This window comes from Nematolebias whitei, chromosome 16 (assembly GCF_014905685.2).
Source record: "Nematolebias whitei isolate Nwh7 chromosome 16, NemWhi1, whole genome shotgun sequence".
NCBI classification, from domain to species: domain Eukaryota; kingdom Metazoa; phylum Chordata; class Actinopteri; order Cyprinodontiformes; family Rivulidae; genus Nematolebias; species Nematolebias whitei.
The window spans coordinates 12,192,925-12,214,020 of NC_056513.1; the positions used below are offsets into that span (position 1 = coordinate 12,192,925).

The 21,096-nt window shown below is 39.2% G+C and overlaps 2 protein-coding genes across 2 annotated transcripts; one reads left to right on the forward strand and one right to left on the reverse strand.

Annotated features, from left to right (window-relative positions):
* Positions 1-672: 672 nt before the first annotated feature.
* On the forward strand, positions 673-6,679 carry LOC119422832 (soluble calcium-activated nucleotidase 1). The gene is made up of 5 exons (XM_037690236.1): positions 673-775; positions 3,408-4,004; positions 4,077-4,217; positions 4,354-4,557; positions 5,980-6,679. Exons 1-5 carry the CDS (start codon positions 673-675, stop codon positions 6,348-6,350), a joined length of 1,416 nt encoding a protein of 471 aa, XP_037546164.1. The 3' UTR covers positions 6,351-6,679.
* A 1,120-nt stretch (positions 6,680-7,799) lies between these two features.
* On the reverse strand, positions 7,800-18,251 carry ogal (O-GlcNAcase like). Its single transcript, XM_037690237.1, has 17 exons — positions 17,924-18,251; positions 17,735-17,786; positions 17,070-17,167; positions 15,899-16,029; positions 15,469-15,640; positions 14,143-14,241; positions 13,925-14,064; positions 13,694-13,838; positions 12,313-12,411; positions 11,975-12,234; positions 11,723-11,897; positions 9,532-9,617; positions 9,328-9,420; positions 9,157-9,242; positions 8,549-8,669; positions 8,330-8,459; positions 7,800-8,074 (listed from the first exon to the last, which is right to left on the reverse strand). Exons 1-17 carry the CDS (start codon positions 17,994-17,996, stop codon positions 7,938-7,940), a joined length of 2,097 nt encoding a protein of 698 aa, XP_037546165.1. The 5' UTR covers positions 17,997-18,251; the 3' UTR covers positions 7,800-7,937.
* Positions 18,252-21,096: the final 2,845 nt, after the last annotated feature.

Consider the following 21,096-nt stretch of genomic DNA (forward strand, 5'->3'; position numbering starts at 1 on the left):
AAAAAAAAAAAAAAAAAAACCAACTCATGGCCTGATGATGTGAAACATCCTTCTTAAATATCCAACCATTTTCAGTCAGGTCATCTGGACAGGAAGAGGGCTGGCACCGGAGGAGGGGGCGTGCCAAAGACACCATCTTAGCACCAACATAACTGGTTTGTTCCACTTTGGAGTAAGCTGTTGGGGGAAGAATCAGTTTTGTGTTGTGTGTTTCCTTGACTGATGAAGCCTTCTGGATGGAAGGTGAAACATTTCAGCACACAAAAAGAAACTGTCCAGATGACCTGACTGAAAATTGTTGGATTGCATACCTGGATTATTGAGCATGGACTTTGTTGGCCTTCTTTAACATGTTTCCTTTAATTGGGCTCACCTGACAAACTAATGATCTCAGGTGTCTGAGCGATCCAAAGAGCCCCGAGACACAGTACTATTCACAAGTAAATGAAATACAAAAAAACTAAATCTGTATGGCACATAAATCCAATTTGCATTATAATTTGGAACATTGTGTGAAGCTCACATTCGCATTTTGAGCTCTTACAAAACAGCAGGATTACAATTTACAATTGGGACTTTACTCCTCTTTCTTTATTTATTATTTAAAGCCCAGCGCTTTCTTGGCTCCACAGAAAAGGGGAGAAACTTGAGAAAGAAAAGGAGGAGGACTTGATGAGGGCAGATATTCATGTGGGAACACGGGCTGGATTTATGCGTGCGAAGGAGAACAGCATGATGGTTGCAGCGTGTTCAGATGACAAGAGGCGAAGAAAGGGTGAATAATGATTTAATTCTCTATTTAATACACAAACAAAAGAGCGTTTTTGTTGATCGGTGCAACAAGAGGGAAAATATGGGCCGTGTATTCATCAGGGACAATAAAGTCGTTATTGCTCGGCCGTGGGGTTTCGTTTCTGCTTTAAAGAGCCTGTTGGTCAACAAGTGTGAACTTGTTTTAGAGAACTGCTGAAGTTGCACCGGGGGAGATACGTGAAGGAAGATTCTGTGTTCCAGCTGAGTTACTTCAAATAGCCTTTTGGTAAATAGTTCGTCAAATTTATTTGCAATAACACTTAAAAGTTGTAGAATGTGGTCGGTGAAGAGCTGATACTGCAGGCGAGGGGTGTCGGTGTGTTTTTATGAGAATATAAAAGAAATATTTCTGTTCAGAGTATAAAGACTGAAACAGAAAATGACTGTGTTAAGTTACTCTGTTCACCTTCTATCAGTTTGTGTACTGCCGGCAGACTGATGAGGATCATGGTACGCTTGCTTTCACCACAAAAGTACATTTCTCATATGAGCAGGTCCTCTCACCTTACCTGCTAAACTTGTTAATTATTTAGTTGTTTTTGACCTGTGAGTTTTGGTCTTAAACTAAGACAGATTAAACCATTATACTGCACATATGTAGAAACATGTTCATGGAACATTTGCACTTTATAAGCAGACAAATTCCAAAGAACCAAATAAATATTTGTTTGATAGCAGCACATACATGACATGTTTTTGTTTTTTTTTTAATCTCTTGACGCATCACCTTTATCTTTGATGTTTTTAGTATAATGGCTTCAGAATTAGTCAGTTTTAAAATAAAAGTATCTGCTGTGTAATATACTGCTTTTTATCATTAAAGGTTAGCTCTTTAAATGTTAATTTGGTTTATTTGTCTGTTAGAGTTTAGGTTGCAGCTCAAATCTGTTCATTGGTAAATTTGAAATAAAATAATACAAATGTAAATATTTTCTTCCCACGTAAGAATCAACTGTTTTAAGCATCTTTTTATTCATTAAAAACGTTTAAGTGACTAAAATATGTTGAAAATACAAGCAGCATATAGCAACACTGGAGTTTCCAGTTTAAAAAGCATTTTAATAATTTCCTAAACACATTTGCAGTTATGTAAGATTTTATCATTACAATCAAAAGCAAAGCAACAACTTTTCACTTTAATAAAAACGAGCTGTATATTATTAGAAAAACTTAACCACAGATTAACTTTCTAAAAATGTTTTTTAAAGATTGTATATTGCCTTTTGTGCCACAGATTTGACCTAAAATCCATCTTTAAAATCCATCTAGTAGTTTATGAGAAATATTAACACTACAGATAAACAAGCACACACACAAGCAAAAATATGATCACGTCTGCCGTCAGCCGTGTGATAAAAGAACACATCTGATACATAACGGCTTGAATTTATCAATCATTTGAACACCAGCACAGTACATTAAATACAATATTTCATGATGCTGTATAAAAATGCTGCACATCTTGTATTTCATGGACAATATTTACAGAATTGTTCCTGTTGTGTAAAATGAGCAAAGTTATTTCAGCTGAGCATGGACGTAGAACAGACCAGCTGCCTGCTCTGTTTGCACAACACAACAATCCTCTGTCTTGGATGAAAAGGACAATGGAGACAAGAACCCGTTTGTCCAACTTGTCCTCCGCCCAGAGTTGGTTCTTTCATCTTCTCCAACTATTGTTTTCAGGGTTTTATTCAAACTTCAGTGTTCTAAAGGTCTAAAAATATGAAATTAGAATATTGTTGTTTTTTTATTGGTGCACAAACTTGACTTGATTTAAAATAAAAAAAATCTAATATTTGTGATCTGTGCTGGAAAAAACTTATCACAATGAAGAAACAGTTATTTTAAAACTAATTTTTAAAGCTTTAAAACAATATATAGTTTTCTAAAATGTATTAATTTATTACTCTGCCTGGCAGCAAGTCATTTCTGTTCGTGAGTGCCTGTTTAAAAATATAGATTTTTATTGGTCTAGAGTGATTTCACCCAAATCCAAGCCTTTAATAAAAAGAATGCCTAAACTTTGCAATTAGGCCAAACATTATACAAAGGGATTTCCCAGCACTAAGGCAGCCAGCAGAACAAACTTGTCGATTTCAAAAGTAATTACCATATAGGTCTTATGACATATAGCAAAAACAAACGTTTTGTCGTTGTTTCCGTTGCAGCCTGAGCTCTTTCCAACTCATTTTTCCAGGATACGTGACATTCTTATACGCCGTCGAAAGCGGGAGGTGTTGTGGTGCAGTCTCAGTCCGTCTGTCTGCCCATCTGTACATCCTTAAACTTTCTCTTGTCCTGCCCATAACTTCTGATCGGCTTAAGATAATTAAATGTGATACACATTTTCACAGAGCATCGTGTAAACTTTTCATCACCTCAACTTCAAGGTCAAGGTCACAAATCAAGGTTACGCAAGTTCTTTGCTTGTCTGGGCCATTGCTATGTATTGCTGTAAAATAGTTCTTCAACAGGTGTATAATGTGCCATATTCTTGTTTAGTCATATTTTTCTTTCTCGGCATTCTAACTTTTCTATTTTGCGCTCATCCTCCGTTATGCCCTTGGCTGATTTTCCTCCTTTATTCTCAGATGGTCGTAGGTTTCATACCCAGCCTTTACCTGACTCAGAGGATGAGGTGGAAACTTCCATGAGCTCGTTTCAAATCACCGCTCGAGGCTTACCGCTGGCCTTGGCGTCTATGACACAGACTGTATCCTCAGATCTGCGCTTCCAGCCCAGATGGAGAGCAATAACTGTGACCATCCTGCTGGTTTTAGTGCTCATGTTATATCTGCACCGGACAGTAGGGGACAGAAAATCCCCAACCAAAGGCTACTACCGGAGCAGGCTTCAGAATGTTCACATTCCCAGTGAGGCTGAGAATGACGTCTTCAGGGACACTGATGGGACCAATCAACAAAGACTCATTCGGTGTCAAAACGGAGAAAAACCTTACAATGACACATATCCATTAAGTCCTCAAGAGAAGACATGGGATGGCGTTCGCTACCGTATAGGAGTTATTGCAGATCTGGACACAGCGTCACGAAGCTCCAAGGATCAGACGTGGTTTAGCTACATGAAACGAGGTTACCTGACCATCTCCGATAGCACTGACAGACTGAAGGTGGAATGGGATGCTGAAGCCGTCATGCTGGAGAGCAATCTGGCTGAGAAAGGACGAGGTATGAGGCTTTAAATCAATCTGTTCATCCAGGTTAATGTGGGATCTAATGGCCTGATTACCTCTGCTGCAGGTATGGAGCTGTCGGAGCTGGTGGCGTTTAACGGTCACCTGTACAGTGTAGATGACCGTACAGGTGTGGTGTACAGGATTCAGGGGAGCCGAGTCATTCCCTGGGTAATATTACCTGATGGAGATGGCTCAGTCTCTAAAGGTCAGTCTTTAAGATCCAGAATTATGACCTGAGAAGCTATCTAACTAGCATGATTCAGCAAAGTATTTTACTTAAGAAAAAAAACTAAAGATCATCGTAAACAGGAAAAGGATTAATTTGCATTTTGATTGTGCAGGATTCAAGGCCGAGTGGCTCGCAGTGAAGGATGAGCACCTGTTCGTCGGAGGCCTGGGGAAGGAGTGGACGACGACGTCCGGGGAGGTCGTCAACAACAACCCAGAGTGGGTGAAAGTTGTTGGTTACAACGGCGAGGTGCAGCATGAAAACTGGGTGCCCAACTACAACGCCCTGCGGAGTGCTGCAGGCATCGAACCACCAGGTACAGAGTACAGTTTTTAAGACCTTTTTCTGACACTCATTTCATAAAAAATAAAACACTATGATCTAGCCTTGCTTTCCAACACTGAACTGGATGATTTACAGATTTGAAACAAAGTTAGACGTCAAGGTTCATGTTCAATAATCCAGGTAAAAAAAAAATCCAACAATGTTCAGTCAGGTCATCTGGACGGTTTCTTTTTTTTGTTTTTGTTGAATGACGTTTTGTCTTTCATCAAAAGGACTTCATCAGTCTGATGAGTCACAAACTGTGTCCCACAAGCAGCACACTCCCATAGTGGACCAACCAGTTTGCTGTTGATAAGATGGTTTCTGGGGGCCGCCCTCTCCCCCGTCGACTCCTCCCAGGCTGCCCCAATGAAAGTGGTTCAAAACATGATGATGTTATGAAGTCCTTTGGATGAAGCACAAAATATATTTCAACAAAAATAAAGAAACTGTCCAGATGACCTGACTGAACATTGTTGGATTTTTTTTTTAACCTGGATTACTGAGCATGAACCTTGATGTTTTGAACCACTTTGGCTGTGGCTGCCTGGGAGGTGTCGACAGGGGAGAGGGCAGGCCCCAGAAACCATCTTATCACAGCAAACTGGTTGGTCCACTATGGGAGTGTGCTGCTTGTGGGACACAGTTTATGGCTCATCAGACTGATGAAGTCCTTTGGATGAAGGACAAAACGTCACTCAACAACAAAAAAAGAAACCGTCCAGATGACCTGACTGAACATTGTTGGGTAAAGTTAGACTGTTTTTGCTTTTGCTTAGAGGATTTTTAAACCTTTAAAACAGTAACACATAAAAGTAAATTCTTGTTGGAGCCATCCATGCTTTAATAATAAAACATCATTATCATTGTCGTTTACAAATTCACTCTGTGGGTCTGTATTTTAACCAGCTTGTCATTTTCAGCTGCTGCAGCTGTTTCTAAACGGAGATTATATTTCTTAAGTACTCATTTATTTTGGATTATGCTTGATTCTTGTTGAATACAGAGCTTTACATCCACGTTTATTAGTCACCTCATCACACCCCCTTTACACAAGACTCATGGCCGGAATTACAGTTTCACTTAACCATTTCACAGCTATTATTGTAATATATCTATATGCAAAGTTTTAATTGACAGGATTAAAGAAGACAAATAATTTTAGAAAAGTCCCCTGCAAAAGTTGGTAAATGGAGCCGTTTAACAGCTGCAAAATAAACAGTCAGTCCCATCACTTTGAACGTTTTTGCTGAAAATTGGACAGTTGTATGATTTTCAAGTTTACACAAAAGTCTCACTCCACATGTGGATAGGACGCAAAGTTTGAGTCAGTAGGAAGTTTTTCAGTAAATCTATAAATTGTACCTCAAGGAGAAAAGAGGACTATCAGACATTTCTGTTATCTTTCCTACAGGCTACCTTATCCATGAATCAGCAGCTTGGAGCAAGCGTCACCAGCGGTGGTTTTTCCTACCTCGCCGTGCCAGTCACGAGCACTACGAAGAGACGGCAGACGAGCGGCGTGCCACCAACCTCCTCCTGTCCTGCCCCGCAGACTTCAGCCACATAACCACGCAGCGTGTCGGGCCATTAAACCTCGCCCACGGCTTCTCTTCATTTAGATTTGTTCCAAACACGGACGATCAGATCATCTTGGCTCTAAAGTCAGAGGAGGACGCCGGCAGGATTGCCACGTACATCATTGGTTTTACACTGGACGGTCGGCTGCTGCTGCCCGAGACAAAGATAGGAGACGTAAAGTACGAAGGGTTGGAGTTTATCTGAAAGTGGCACAGTTAAATTTTTTAAAACTTATTTAAATAATGATAATAAAGTCAGGTGTTTTATTCTATCAGTTTTATGTAAGACGTGACCAAAAATGATAAATTTCACACTGAAATTAAAAAACGCTGCTAATGACGCACAACAGTTACTCCCAGGCAGCCATCACCCGTTTTAAGTCCTGACTACTCCTTACATTTCTTTTTAAATTCTGAATGGGAAAGCTTGGTTAGTTAAACTGATCAAAACACAGAAACCAAAAATGAGGGACAGTAAAAATGTATTTTAAACGGAAACGTTAAGTCGTTCCTGCTTTTGCTTAATCCATTTTAGAGCTGGGGTCGAAAAAAGTCAAGGGTGTTGCATGAGCTTTATTTTATATAGTTTTAATTAGATTTAACCTTAATTTAACTGTCCCAACAATAGATTTACAAAAAATAAAAGTTCTTGGGTTCCTGCTGGGACTTCAACATGAACAGTGTCACCTGACCTGAAGAGGAACACATTTAATGTTTCTTCTTTTAAGATTTCTTCTGTTTAACAGAATTAATATTTTGTACCGAAGACTGTAAAAACCTTATATTTTTGTGATTTAAATATGCAAGCATTGATCCATTTAAAAATTTGGACACACTGCCTCTACTGGATTTCATTTTACTGGATTTTTTTTTTAACATTACTGAACTTTTGTTTGACCAAACTTTGATATTTCAATTGGGTTTGCTTTTCTGACTCCCGTTGCCTTTACTCCCGTTTAAAATGGGTTGCTGATATAAGCATTTCTTAAAAAATAAACTTGAAACATCTCAAAATGTCAAACGTTTCATCAGTTTCATATACCAGTAATTCTTAAATACACTTCTGTTTTGTGCAGCATTTAGGTTATGGTTAATTTAAAATAAGTTTCTGTAGAAACTTCTGTAAATTTGTGTCCGTCTGCCTGCCAGACACGCAAAGAAATGTTATTGCAATACTTCAGATCCTACATAAGTGTCATAATTTGTATTTTGATTAGACACACTGAGCGTCATTTTTGTATGCATTGGTTGCACTTTGTTTACATCAAGCAGCCACAACATTAAAACCACCAGTTGAGGTGATAAATGAAGATTATCTTACTACACTGCAGTCCAGCTGTGGCCTTTTTTCTTTGAAATTAAACCCCATATAAATTTGATTCTCACGTTTCAGAACATGCAAACTCCACCCAGAAAGGCTCCCGGACCGGGATTTGAACCAGGGACCTGCTCGCTGAGATTAATTTAAGATTATTTTTCATCTATAATATAAAATATTAATTACAATTGTTTGAGTGTCAAGTTAATGAGTTTGTGTACAATAAAACTGCATGGTGTCACATTTTATTATGTAAAGCATTACACTCCTTTAAAAAAATCAATATATTTGACATACAATCATTCCCACATACGACGCACTTCACGTTCTGTTGATTGGCTGCATTGGAACAAGATTCACACAAAACCTGATACAATCTGTCAAAACAAAGAGTCTGAAATTGATTAAAGTGCCTCAAAGACGGCAATTATTTCCCCAGGTTCAAAATACATTTTTGATTGGTGGAAAGGTTGTTTAGAGGCTTGTTGCCATGACGATGACACCGTGAGGTAGACCGTCTATCTGGATGGGTTTGAAGGAGCCGAGTTTAGAGTAGAAGTCGAGCATCCTCCGGTCGCCCTGCCTCAACTCACAGAACGCTCCTCTGGACCCTGAAGGACAAACACACACTGAGCCTTTGTTCAGAATATCAGATGAATAAAGAACATCTCAAACAATTGGCTTAACTTCAAATTAGCAACTTTTAGGACAAACAGGCTTTAAATGATTATTATACTGCTTTGATTAGCAGTACAGCTGCACAGCTCCCCTTGTGGTGAATATGAACCTCATAAACCCAAAGTTTATAAAAGTTAAATGAGCAGCATCAACATTTTTATTTCCAGTAAGGCCTCGTCTCGACCTACCGCTGCTGCGGACGGACGACAAGAGCTGACCGATCATGCGCTTGGCTGGAGATGGATCAGTGACCCGGGGAAGCACTTGCAAAGCAACCAAGGAGGGGAAATCTACAAACATCGAGTCCCTTACTGCTCTCTGAAACAACAGATGACCTTGAGTCGTGATTCAGCGTTTCATGCTGGTGCTTAATTACAGAAAACAATAAAATCTTGCATTTTCATCACCTGAATCTTGGCTGCAGCTGGTTTGGCATCAGCGAGCGCCAAAGCACACCCACAAATTCCAAATTCATCTTCAAGAACAAAAGCGCACTGAGGCGAGGGGGGGATTTCACCTGCTGACAGGCTGCAGTGTGGGAATATGTAAGAGTAAAGCAAGAAAGAATGCAAAAATATTCGTGAAAAAATTAAGTTTTTAGGTGTTGAGCCATCTTAAATTCTCTAAAATGCTAAAAAATATGAGCTTTAAGTACTTCTTTTATCATTTCCTTTATTCTATAAAATCTTAAAAACAAGTTAAACATATTTCTTACAGCTGTACCGTTAAAAACAAAGTTTGTACATTTTTGCTCATTAAAAATCATCTAATAATAAAATAGTCAGTGTGTGCACTGCTGAACCGGCAATGGAAAAACGAGTTTGTAGATTTTTTTAATTTTTTTATTTCTTAAAGCTTACAAACCCTTACAATAAGGCCATAATATGATGTAGATGATAAAAGCATAATGAAACGACTTGATAAGTACCAGATGTGCTTTTCAATGTTTATGCCCATGTCTGTGTGTGAACTTAAGTCTCCCCCCCCCCCACACACTATTTGTACCGTTTCTTACCAATCACTGAGAAGTACAGGCTGCGTAAGAGAGCTTTGTTCTTTTCCTTCTTGTTGCATTTCTTCAAAAATCTTCTGCACCTCAGTCTAAGACAGAAAAATAATTTTATACAACAATATCCTCTCTGACCTTTGGCCAAAAAGGTCAAAAGGTGACCCACAGGGTTCTCACCTTGTCCTCCTGGCTGTATGACCGTATGCAGTAAACCTGCGTCATAGGAGGGTCTTTGAAAAGGTCCTTGTTCCCATGTCCTGGCAGCATTCTCTGCAAACAAAGATAGCACATGCATTTTATTAGTAGATGAGAGGGTTTGTAATATGACATTTATCAGCATGTACAGATTTTTTTCTTATTAAGAAATTACTACATCAGTACCTGGAACTCCCCAGAGAGGCCTCCTCTGAAGCCCCAGGGTTCAGGATCGTCACTCATCAACAGACAGGAGGGTTGGCTCTGCCCACCTGTGGGGAGAAAATTAAAATAAACTAGAGAAATTGCATTTCGTGCGAAAATGCAGTGTGAATGCTTATTGCTAAATAACTTGCTGAAAAACAGCTGAAATTAACTTAAAAAAAAAATGCTGAATTGTGGCTGAAATGAAAGAACAAGCCTTAATTGGAGAAGAAAAGTAGAAAGAACACATTTTGCTGCATTATGTATAAATTAGCAGAAATTAGCACAAAAATTAGGAAATTAGCTAAAAAAAGGCTGAAATTAGAAAAAAAAAAAATAGCTGAAAAGTAGCTGAAGTCAAAAAGAAGCTTAAACTATCAGAAGGAAGCAAAGAGTTGAAATAAGCTAAAAATGTGGAATTAGCTGAAAAGGCTAAAATTAGCATAAAACAGCTAAATAGTAGCTGAAATATTAGCAAAAGCTGAAAATAGCAAAAAGAAGTTAAAAAAAAAAAGGTGGCAGCACGGTGGCGCAACTGGTAGAGCTGCTGCCTCTCAGCACGCAGGTCCCTCGTTCAAATCCTGGTCCGGGGGCCTTTCTGTGTGGAGTTTGCATGTTCTCTCCGTGCATGTGTGGGTTTTCTCCGGGTACTCTGGTTTCCTCCCACAGACCAAAAACATGCATGTTAGGCTGATTGATAACTCTAAATTGTCCCTAGGTGTGAGTGAGAGAGTGAATGGTTGCTTGTCTCGTTTGTCTCCATGTTTCCCTTTGATGGACCAGCGACCCGTCCAGGGTGTACCACGCCCCTCGCACAGTGATTGCTGGACATGAGCACCAGCGACCCCCGTGACCCAAAAATGGAAGAAGCGGAGCACCAGCGACCACCGTGACCCAAAAATGGAAGAAGCGGGAAAAAGATGATGGATGGAAGTTAGAAAAAGCACAAATGTTCTAGTTAGCAGAAAGAAGGTGAAAGGAGCACAAAACGGTTGAAAGGCCACCCAGCTGAAATTAGCTGAAAAATGTTTAAATTTGCACATGAAGCTGAAAGAAGCTGAAGCAGAACAAAATGTGAAAGGAGCAGTAAAAGGTTATAAACAGATCTAAAGATCTAAAGGATGTAAAATGAGCTCAATTCATTTTCTGAGGAAAAAAAAGTGGCTGAAAAGGCTAAATATTTCAAAAAGCTAAAGTTGCACAAACACAAAGTCTTAGCAGGATTGTGCTGAACGAGCTGAACGTTTTGATTTATGTCCTGATGCATGCTCAATAATCCAGGTAGAGAAATCTAAAAAATAAAAAAAATAAAAGATAATAATAAAATTGTAGAAACGTTTCGTCTTTCATCCGAAAGACTTCCTCATTCTGAGGTGCTGTATTCAGCTCAGTCTTATAAATACTAACTTCTCATAGTGGATCAACCAGTTTTGCTGCTGACAACCAAAACCAGCTGCTCACATGATCAAGGAGGACCATCAGCCTAACGATGGATCATTAGCACACCGATTTTTATATCAGTTTTGATTTAGGATTTGCTGAAAACTGCAGGACGAGAACTGCACCGAAAATCGTATGGAAGCAAAATGGATCACAATAGTGTGCTTCAGCTTCAGACAGCAACACTATTTACGGTACATAGAAATACTGACATCATTTTATCTTTCTGGTTATCATTTATCGTCTGTGTGGATTTTAGACCTGGGTTTTTTGAGCTGTAGCATTTGATGCTTTCTGTCAGAGGAGAGCTCCCACGCAGGTGTCAAAATACAGCTCTAGAATTTTACTGAAACTAAAACTGAGAAGGATTGGAGACACACACAACTCTAGGACTATTCCGAGAAAATTTGTTGCAAGAATTTTTTGAACATATTTGAAATTTATGCGACGAGTCTGCAAAGTCTGCAAATTACACAAGGAAAGTGAAACTACCCACAAACATTTTAAGACCCTTCAGAGACTCTCCTTGATTGCTGTTTGCTAAATAGTCGCCAACAATGGCAGCGCAGTGACCTTGCTGTCATTCATCGTGTCTCCACAGGTAGCACACTCAGTTCAAGTTAACTCATCATAGTTTACTGATATAATCTGTTCTGTCAGTGTTCTTCATTTGTCTGCATTCTTGATTTGCATTATTTTTCCTGCAGACGGATCGTCCAGACGGTTTTCTCACCGAGCGTTTTCACGTAGGCTCGTGCCAGACCGACCCCGCTCTTGATGTCACAGATGTAGTTGTACAGGTCGTACAGCACCCTGCGGTTTGGGGCGTTCGAGAGACGGTTGAACATCTGCACCACGTCTTCACATCTGTTGTCGAACTGCTGCGCCTTGGAGCGCCACTCTTCTGTCTGCGAAGCACCGCTTAAGTGAGGGATTTGTGAGGACAACGTTAAAATGCTTTGTGAAAAGAAAGAAGTACCGTTACCTCATCTGTTTGTGCAGCAGCAGCCTGTCTGTGGTTTTTCAGCCAGTTCAGCTCCTCCAACATGTTCCTGGCTGTGGACCCGTACTCGTAAGGCAAGTAGAAGAGGTCTGACAGCAGCATCAGGTCGTCCAGCGTCAGGGGCTCGGCCGTGTACAACGGGTTCTCTCCTGGGCCAGGAATGTAGGGGTTCTCGTCCACGTCTGTCTGCATGGGCTCCTCATCTGAAGTCTCTTTCTTTAGGCGAGCTGGACGACACGGACCTGAAAGCACAAACCATTTTATTCCTCCTGCCTGTTTCTGAGTTTTAGGATATTAAATAAGCTTTCAGAGCGCCCCACCTCTTTGCTGATCTGGTCTCATGAACTCCTGCAGCCAGTCGGTGAGGGCCAGCGTCAGGGCCTTCTGGGGGCTGTAGCCGGGGTCCGACTCTTCTTCACCTGGTGTCAGAAGCAGAAAATGGTTTTTAAGCTCACAACAAACTCAAAAGTCAAATTATAAATCTTTTTTTATGCGATAAATAAATCTTTAATGCGTTTGCCCATGTCTACTCGTGTGCGTGCGTGTTAAAATATCTCATGAACCACTGAGCAAAATTTTATAAAACTTAAATCACAAGCAAAAAAATAAATAAATAAAAATGTCAAGGTAAATAAAATACAACCTTCTATCTTGAGGGAACACGGACACTTATCTTGAGATCATGAAACAATAAAGCGTTATGACGACAAAACCTTGGTTATCACGATGAGATCATTTCTTTTCTTGAGATAATGCAATAAAATAAAAGATTTTTAAATGGTCTATTTTTTATTCTGTCCAAATCTTTCAGCGCCACATGAAGTACAGCTGCCTCAAAGAATGATAAAACCTTCAGTCTTCTGTATAGAGAATGTTGATTACATTTATGGACTTCTCAAACAACTAATGCACTAAATATATATACAGTATACATATTTAAAACTCTACTTTGCTTCTCCATGACCATACAACGACATCCCATAATGTCTATATTATTGTTTCAATACATTTGAGACACACACACACACACACACACACAAAAAGAGGTCTAAATATTGGTCTTTTCTCATGAAGCATTACTCTTTTCAGTGTGCGGCATAAAATACAGGCTAAAACCACAGCTCCATGTTGTTTTGGTTCACTTTTACACATTTGCCATGAACAATTTGATCTACAAAAAGCAGCAACTTCTGCAGACGTCTCTGACTAAGCGCCTTAGCATCAAGTCCTCGTTTAAAAGTTTGAATAATTACTGGAACAGCTTTAGATAAGAGTAAAGCCACAATGTTCCAGTACAATCTCAATGTCCCTGTAAAGCCAAGACGTCTGCTAAAACTCAAGAAAAGGCTCAAGCATCACAAATCAGTGTGTGTATGTGGACTACGTTGTGTTGACTACATCTGGTGGCACGAGAAAGACGTCAGATGGTTTAGAGTTGTACTTTCACATTACACATTCAGTGCAAGACTCTAAAGGCAAGGTGTTTAATGTTTTTGCCCGTAGCTGTGTGTGTTTATTTGCAGTTAGCAAAATGTGTCATGAACCACTAAATGAATTTCTTGAAATTCTTAAACAGTAAATCATTCGTACAACTTGATTAACTTTTAGAGTCAACCCCCAAACTCAGCTAGCTTTAGATAATGAGAAACAAAAGCCCAGTTTCGTTCATTTATTCGTTATCAATACATCAAAGACACTCACCCATCTCCACATCTCTCGAACCTTCATTAGTGAAAGCTTTACACCATGTTGCCAAAGTGTGGATGGCCACAAAGTTTGGGTAAAACTCACAGTTGGGATTAGTGAGAACTCCTCTTAGTTTCGGTATCAGCTCAGTGGGTCGATCCTTATCAGAGAAAAATGTTTTTTTTTTTTTTTTTAATACAGATTGTGAAATAACAAGAAAACCCAAAATAATCTACAGGCACATACTTTATATGGACCGAGGAAAAGCCTTTGTGGATCATAATCGTTGGCGTGAATATTGTCCCAGATGACTGGTGCCCTCTTCAGGACAGAAGACACCTCCTCTATTGACTCAACAGAGATTTTGTGGGACACCACTTTTGGACCTAAAGACAGACAGATAATCTATAACAATGTGGTAAAGAAAGAAGTCTGATTATTTCAGGGAAGCCGAGTGACCTTACCTGTCCACAATATGTCGATACCAGGCAGGAGCTTCTCTCCCACAGTGTTTAAATAAGAAGACTGGGACACACTGGGAGTGCAAAATGCAGCACAGTAGTCTGGCGATACAGGACAGATCAGAAGTGATTACAATTTAGAAACAATATTTTTTTCAAATCTCTCTCTGATCTATAAAGGATAACCAATTTAACATTCACCTGAAAGATGCTGGAAAAGCCTCTTTGTTAAACAAAGACTCATGTACGTTATAATTTACCTTCGACAGGTTTTTGAAGTTTTGCAATTTTTGAAAACATGACATCTATTAGGCCAGTTGCTCAGTAAAAGTAGCACTCTTTTTAGCCAAACTTAAAAATACTGAATCCTTTGAATATTCACAAATAAGCATAAAAGGAGTAAAGGATGCTACTGTTACTTTGCTGAACATGTTTCTAAAAACACAAAGATGGAAATGAGGTTGTTTTATGATGCAAGTGTTGTACAATGTGAGTGCCTAATTTATGCGCCTCGCTTAAAAAAAAAAAAACTAATTTCCACATGAGTCCAAGTAAAGTAACCAAACATTTTAGATGACCGTCATTATATCTGCTCTTAACTTAACTCCAGTTAAGGAGTCAACTTAACTCTTAACTTAAGATCCAGTCCCCCGGCACAAACAGAGTAATATTGTGTTGTTCAGTGTCAGGAGGGCTGTGATCAGTCTTACATCGGGGAAACTAAACAGCCACTGGCCAAAAGGATGGACCAGCACAGAAGATCAACATCATCAGGCCAGGACTCTGCGGTCTACACATCTCCAGGCCAGCAGTCACTCTTTCAGGGATGAAGATGTTCACATCCTTGATAGAGAAGAACGATGGTTTGAGAGAGGAGTAAAGGAGGCCATCTTTGTGAAAAGAAAAGTCCATCATTAAACAGGGGTGGAGGCCTCCGGGTTCAACTGTCCCCCTCTTACAATGCTGTTATTGCTAGTATCACTCAGCCCCCTGTGAGTAGTAAACAGCCATCAGTGTGCTAATGATCCATCGTTAGGCTGATGGTCCTTCTTGATTATGTGAGCAGCTGGTTTGGTTGTCAGCAGCAAACTGGTTGATCCACTGCAAGAGGGTGCCATTTATAAGACTGAGCTGAATACAGCACCTCGGACTGAAGAAGTCTTTCGGATGAAAGACAAAACGTTTCTACAATTTTTTTTTTTTTTTTTGAATGTCCAGAGGACCAGATTTAACTTTTTTAGATTTTTCTACCTGGATTATTGAGCATGCATCAGGATATCTGAACTGTTTGTTTGTTTTACTGTTTATGTTCTGTTCAGTGTCACTGACCCGTGGGGCAGAAGAGGAAGGCCTCAGGTTTCCCCAGGTGCAGGTACACCTCATTGGTGACGGCCACTTGAGCATGGGCGAAGGAGCTGAAGGCCTGCTTATCCGCCGCACACATTTCTGTCTCAATGTCATCAAAGAGCAAAGAGAAGGCCCGGCAGCCGAACTGCTTCACCTGAAAAGCAACAAGAGGACCAATATATATTTAATGACATTTAACATGCACCAATGTTTGTTAGGGTAATTCCACCTGAAATCATACACATTATCTGCAGCAGCTCGGTGCTATCAGCTGAATCTAACCTTTCTGTTTTATTGCTCCGAGGTTTGTGATAAGGAATAAGATAAATCTTTAGAGAACCATAAAACTAAGCATCAGCAGTAACTAAATCATCTGCTGCCTCACCCTTCATCTCTTCTTCCAAAGTCCTACCTGATCCAGCTTCCTCTTCAGTGCAGCCACTTCTTTGGGGTTCGAAAACGTGATGTCCAGACCGGGAGAGATTGCATAAATGAACTCAATATTGTGCTGTTTAGCTGCTGAAATCAGGGCAATCAGTTGTTCTAAAACAAGAAGAGACAGAGAGGACATGCCGTTTATTTGTAGGTATATTCATTTAACCGTTATTTATACAGGTTAGTCTCATTGAGTCATGATGAACTTACAAGAGAGACCTGTTTTAAACAAAAGCCATAAATGAGGTACATACAACAATAAACATTCACATGACAGCATGAAAGTTATCAATAGCTTTGGACATTTACAGAAGAGTTATAAGCGTTTCATATTCATGGTGTCAGTTTTCGATGCAGATGTGCTTTCTAGATTGCACAAAACTTGGGACTGTGGGCTGGCCTAAACCCAAGTGACTAAAGAAGCCTTTTGGATCAGAGCTACAGTAAAGCCTCTTTAAAGGAAGTGACCTTTGAGCCAAGCACCACCTGATAGTTTCAATTGTTAAAACTAAACTACCAACAATGTCCATTAATCTGAGACACCACTGATAACATCTAGAGATGTGCTTTAATTAGTCTCTAAACCACCTCTACAGAGATTTTTTTTTTTTTTTTAATGGCTGATTCTGAAGTGATTCTCAGAGAAAATCTAAAATAAAATACAAAGGTTGCAAAAAAAAAAAAAACACAATTCTACTTTTGTTTTATTAACCACCAGGTGTCGTTTAAACAGCAACGAATATGTGTTTACTTTAATGTTAATAAAATCTTACAGAAAAGCTGATTGTCGAGTACTGGAGATATAAATCAAACGCTTACAGAAAAACCGTATAACTGGCTCATATAACTGCAGTTTATCATGTGATAATTGTGACAGGGCTAAAAACTGCAGGTATAAAAAGGACAGCATGGCAAATGGTTTATTTTACTGTGCACAGCCATGAATGAGGATCTGAAAACCAACATGGACTCAACATAAGGTGATGAGTATTTTACTTTTAGGTAATCAAATAGTGGGACCATAAAGCCAAAATGTTCTTTTATAAAAGCCATTTCATTATACAGAGCACCCATCTTTATAGAACGTGTAAACAGTGTGGTCAATCCACATCTAAAGCCACAGATCAGCATCTTTATGTGAAACTCACCTGCCTCCTCAAGAGAGTATAACTCTCTCCAATACGTCCTGTGTTTATAGTCATCTTTAGGAGCATACAGGTACGTGTTCAGACCCCACTTTTGCTCCCTGAGAAAAACAAATATGTTAGCGAGTAAAATTTGGAAATGTAACTGTGTGTGCCATCAGGAGACATCTGATCTGAACAAACACAGGAACCTTTAAGTTTACACCACTGCTCTCAGTAGTTTAAGACCAAAGTCAAGTTAATGTGTCAAGTTGTGCTACAAATGCTGTTTTTTTTTTGTTTTGTTTTTTTAAGCAGTCCATATTTTCTTTGTGTTTTGCTCCCAAGGTGCCAAATCTTCTTGTAATATTTTCATGTAATTTTTAACAGTAATTATACAGGCTTTTTTTGACTCAGTTATGTAGACACATTAGTTCATCCTGTGTTAAAAAGCCTTTTTATACCTGAATGGTTCATTGGTCAGAGTTTAGTGGCTTAACACAAAAATACTTCTGAAAGTCAGACATGGAAAAAAATAAAATAAAAAGCATCGAAGTCCAAAAGACTTAAAACACTCCCAGAGAGCCTAAAAACATCGACCACTTTAAGGAAGTCTTCCTCCTAAGAGAGAAATTAAACCATGTTGTGCAACAGTTTGTTCATGCTGCTGCAGCATTTTCTGGGTTTACCTTTTAAACAGCTCAGTTCTTTGTTCCATAGTCCATGGTCGCCCATAAAAACCTGCATCAAGCAAAGGTCAAATTTAGACTAAATTTTACCACAAATGAGCAAACTGTACAAGCTAACTACCGGAACCAGATTCAGAAGGTTGTAGTCCAGCAGGACCACCAGGGTCTGTGGTGGGCCTGATGACTTACCTTCCACCACTCCGCTAATGAAGCGTCCAATCCCCCGAGAGGACTGTGCCTCAACACGGTCTGCTGTCGACATATTTTCACTGTGAAATAAAACGCTCTCAGTTCTTCTGCTAACTTAAGTCCAGTTCCTGAACGCCACCCTTGTAATTTACTCACATTTTATTGCATTTGCTCTCGCACGCATGCGAAAAGAGGCTTTTAAAGCACCTAAATAATCTGCATTTGTAATCTAAAGATTAAAGCTGTAAACTTTCTGGATGAACAATAAAACCGGCTAATGTTTACCGTCCTGCCTGAGAGCACAGCTGCTTCTTCTGTGTTTTATTTACTGTGCATTTCTTCTTCGCGCGCAGCCTCATCATCACTGCGCTGTTGCAGCAGCGCCCTCAAGCGGCAAAAAGTAATAACAGCAACAGGAGATAGTGAGTAAACAAGTAAACAAAATTTAATGGTTTCCAAACTGTTTAAGAAAAATTCTGGTGTTACCACATTTAATTTTAAGGTACTCTAAAGGATATCTGTTTGTTGTAACCTATTGCTTCCATCTAGAATTTGAATGTATATTTAATTTAAATAAATCAGGAGTTTTTATAATTTTTTAAAAGCCAGTTTATACTTGTCAGTACCAGGAGCCCTTTAACAAATTATCAAACCTTGTTTTATTTTTTTTAGTTGTCTCCGCCCTAGTAACAATTTACTTACATTAAAAATTCACTCTCCTGCCATATAAAATAAATAAGTTATCATTAAATCTGGATAAAACCTATTACATGATACACAGAAACAGAAAAACAGATGTTCACGCTCCATTTTTGGTAGATGTAAATGAAATTTGCAGAGTTAGTGAGGTGCCATTTTTGGGTATTATTGATGAGAAATTAACATGGAAACCTCACATAAACAATTTGAGAACAAAAATATCTAAATCGATAGCAATTCTGTATAAAGTAAGAGAGTTATTCACTGATAAAGCAATGTTTATGTTGTATAATGCAATAAGTGTTCCTTATTTGGTTTATTGTATTGAAGTCTGGGGTAAAGCATGTAAAGCTATAACTAATACTTTGTTCCTTTTACAGAAAAGAGCTGTACGAATTATTATGAAAAAAAAAATAGATATCCATCGAATACTTTATTTTATTAACTGAAAATTCAGAAATTCTATGATTTGGTTAATTATAACATTTTGTTGCTTATGTATAGGGCACATAAAGGCATGTTGCCCGTTAATATTCAAACGAATTTTGTTAAAATTGCCCAGAGGCAGTTTGACATGTGACTGCTGGTGGATTCAAACCCCCAACTCCTGCATTGGAGGACAACTGCTCTAACCACTCAGCACAGCCGCCCACATAAAGAGTTAATGTTACTAGAAACTAGACACATAATATCAGGTTTGTCCTTTCTACTATCTATAAACTTTTTGAACTCCTGACCATTAGCAATTAGACTCCTTGCATTCCATTGAAGAATTGTTACTATGAACAGTCTATAGGTTCCTGGCTTGCCTGAACATCGAGTTCCCCCCTTCCCCCTTAAGTCCTACCATATCAAGATGATGCACTGCTGCCTTAATTATTTGTAACCTCTGTTTTGGATTTAACATCATAAGTAGCATTAATGACTCCAGCAATAAATGTAACCAATCTCTCTTTCCTCATCCCAAGTAGACTTCCCGTTTTCCTTACTTTCAGTTAATGTATGCGCTTTTCCTTTCTTTCCTCTCTCTCCAATTCCCTGAGTCACCCTTTTTACTGCTTCTGCATAAGTTACTTTTTCCTTAACTTTTGTTTGCTGCACAACAATCTCTCGAAGACTTCACACCCCCAATAGGCCACACTGTGATTTCCTGCGCAGTTACATTTTGGCTATACTCCCTCTCCACACTTACCATACTCGTGATCCCCACCACACCTAGCACACCACCTTATTCCTTTGCAGTATTTTGCCAAATGTCCAAATTCCTGACACTTGTAGCACCTCATCGGTTTAGGGATGTATTCTCTTACTCTAAACTTAACAAGTCCAAAAAAATAACTCCTCTGGGATCCTCTTGCTTGTAAACTCAATCAGTACTGATTCAGTGTTTTTCTCTACCCCTCTAGTCAACCTTTTTGCACTTTTAACCATCTCATCTCAAACTTGTAAATTTTATACAAGTCCTTCATTTCTATTTCCAAAGGTACACCTGAAATAACACCTCTACATCCCTGGGCTGCAGACCTTTCACCCACCTTTGCAACTTTATTCACTTTACATTACCAGTCAATTTCATTGCGTTTACAGCTTGTTCCTCACTACATCCAACTAACAAATTTCTGTCTCTGAGAATCCTAACATACTTCACTTCACTGACTTTTTCTCTAATAATTTTGGTAAGTTTCAACGGATTTTCTTTACCTCGTTCTCACCTTCAAACCATATCACAATATTTGGGATACTTGTGTTTTTATCCTCATCTACCTCTTCCTCACTGTTATCCCTACACTAGAATCTGCCTCTTCTTTCTCTTACACTGATTTGGCTGTTTCCTAACTTCTGTCCACTCATTTCCTCTACTTTCCCCCAATTAAACCAGTTTCCTCCCTGCTCTCATCATACTCCATATCACTACCCTCATCTCTCCCTGCCATTCTTAAAGGACAGGTAAAAAATGAGTGATGATTGCTGGTCCTGACCTATACAGGCCGTCAATCAACAATTTATCACTATTTCTCACCCGACCCAGTCCAACCAAGTCCAGAGAACACGTCCAAACATCCAGTCTAATGCCCCTTTTCCACTGTCACAGAGCGGATCAGATCAGTTCGGGTTGGTTCAGATCGGTTCGGGTCTGTTGTGTTTCCATGTACATTTCTGGACCAGCTCTGTAGGCGGGGACTAGAATCCAACTCGTCTTACCACCTGGTGGCGGTAGTGCTCCCTTAAGCTACTTACTAGCCACCACTAAACGTATTAGAAGAAGAACACCCTGAAGGTTTTGTCACACGATGTTGTGGAAAAGATGTCATGCTCTAATGGAGTACCTCATGAGCTGTAACTTTAGACCTGATTCATAATCCTACCTTACTGCCTTCCCTGCTGCTTTAAACCCATGTGTTTTTCATTTTAGTATAGATTTTTACAATAAAGATGTATTAAAAATATCTTCACTTTTATTATTTGCAGATATG

What these genes read in the sequence shown, in the direction of transcription:
- LOC119422832 (XM_037690236.1), top strand. Translation starts at nt 673, where the DNA reads ATGAGGGCAGATATTCATGTGGGAACACGGGCTGGATTTATGCGTGCG. An exon ending in TGACAAGAGGCGAAGAAAGG is followed by an intron (nt 776 to 3,407) that starts GTGAATAATGAT and finishes CTTTATTCTCAG; the next exon opens with ATGGTCGTAGGTTTCATACC. An exon ending in TCTGGCTGAGAAAGGACGAG is followed by an intron (nt 4,005 to 4,076) that starts GTATGAGGCTTT and finishes CCTCTGCTGCAG; the next exon opens with GTATGGAGCTGTCGGAGCTG.
- ogal (XM_037690237.1), bottom strand. Translation starts at nt 17,996, where the DNA reads ATGTCGACAGCAGACCGTGTTGAGGCACAGTCCTCTCGGGGGATTGGA. An exon ending in TGAAGAGGAAGCTGGATCAG is followed by an intron (nt 15,641 to 15,898) that starts GTAGGACTTTGG and finishes GTTGCTTTTCAG; the next exon opens with GTGAAGCAGTTCGGCTGCCG. An exon ending in TATCGACATATTGTGGACAG is followed by an intron (nt 14,065 to 14,142) that starts GTAAGGTCACTC and finishes GTCTGTCTTTAG; the next exon opens with GTCCAAAAGTGGTGTCCCAC.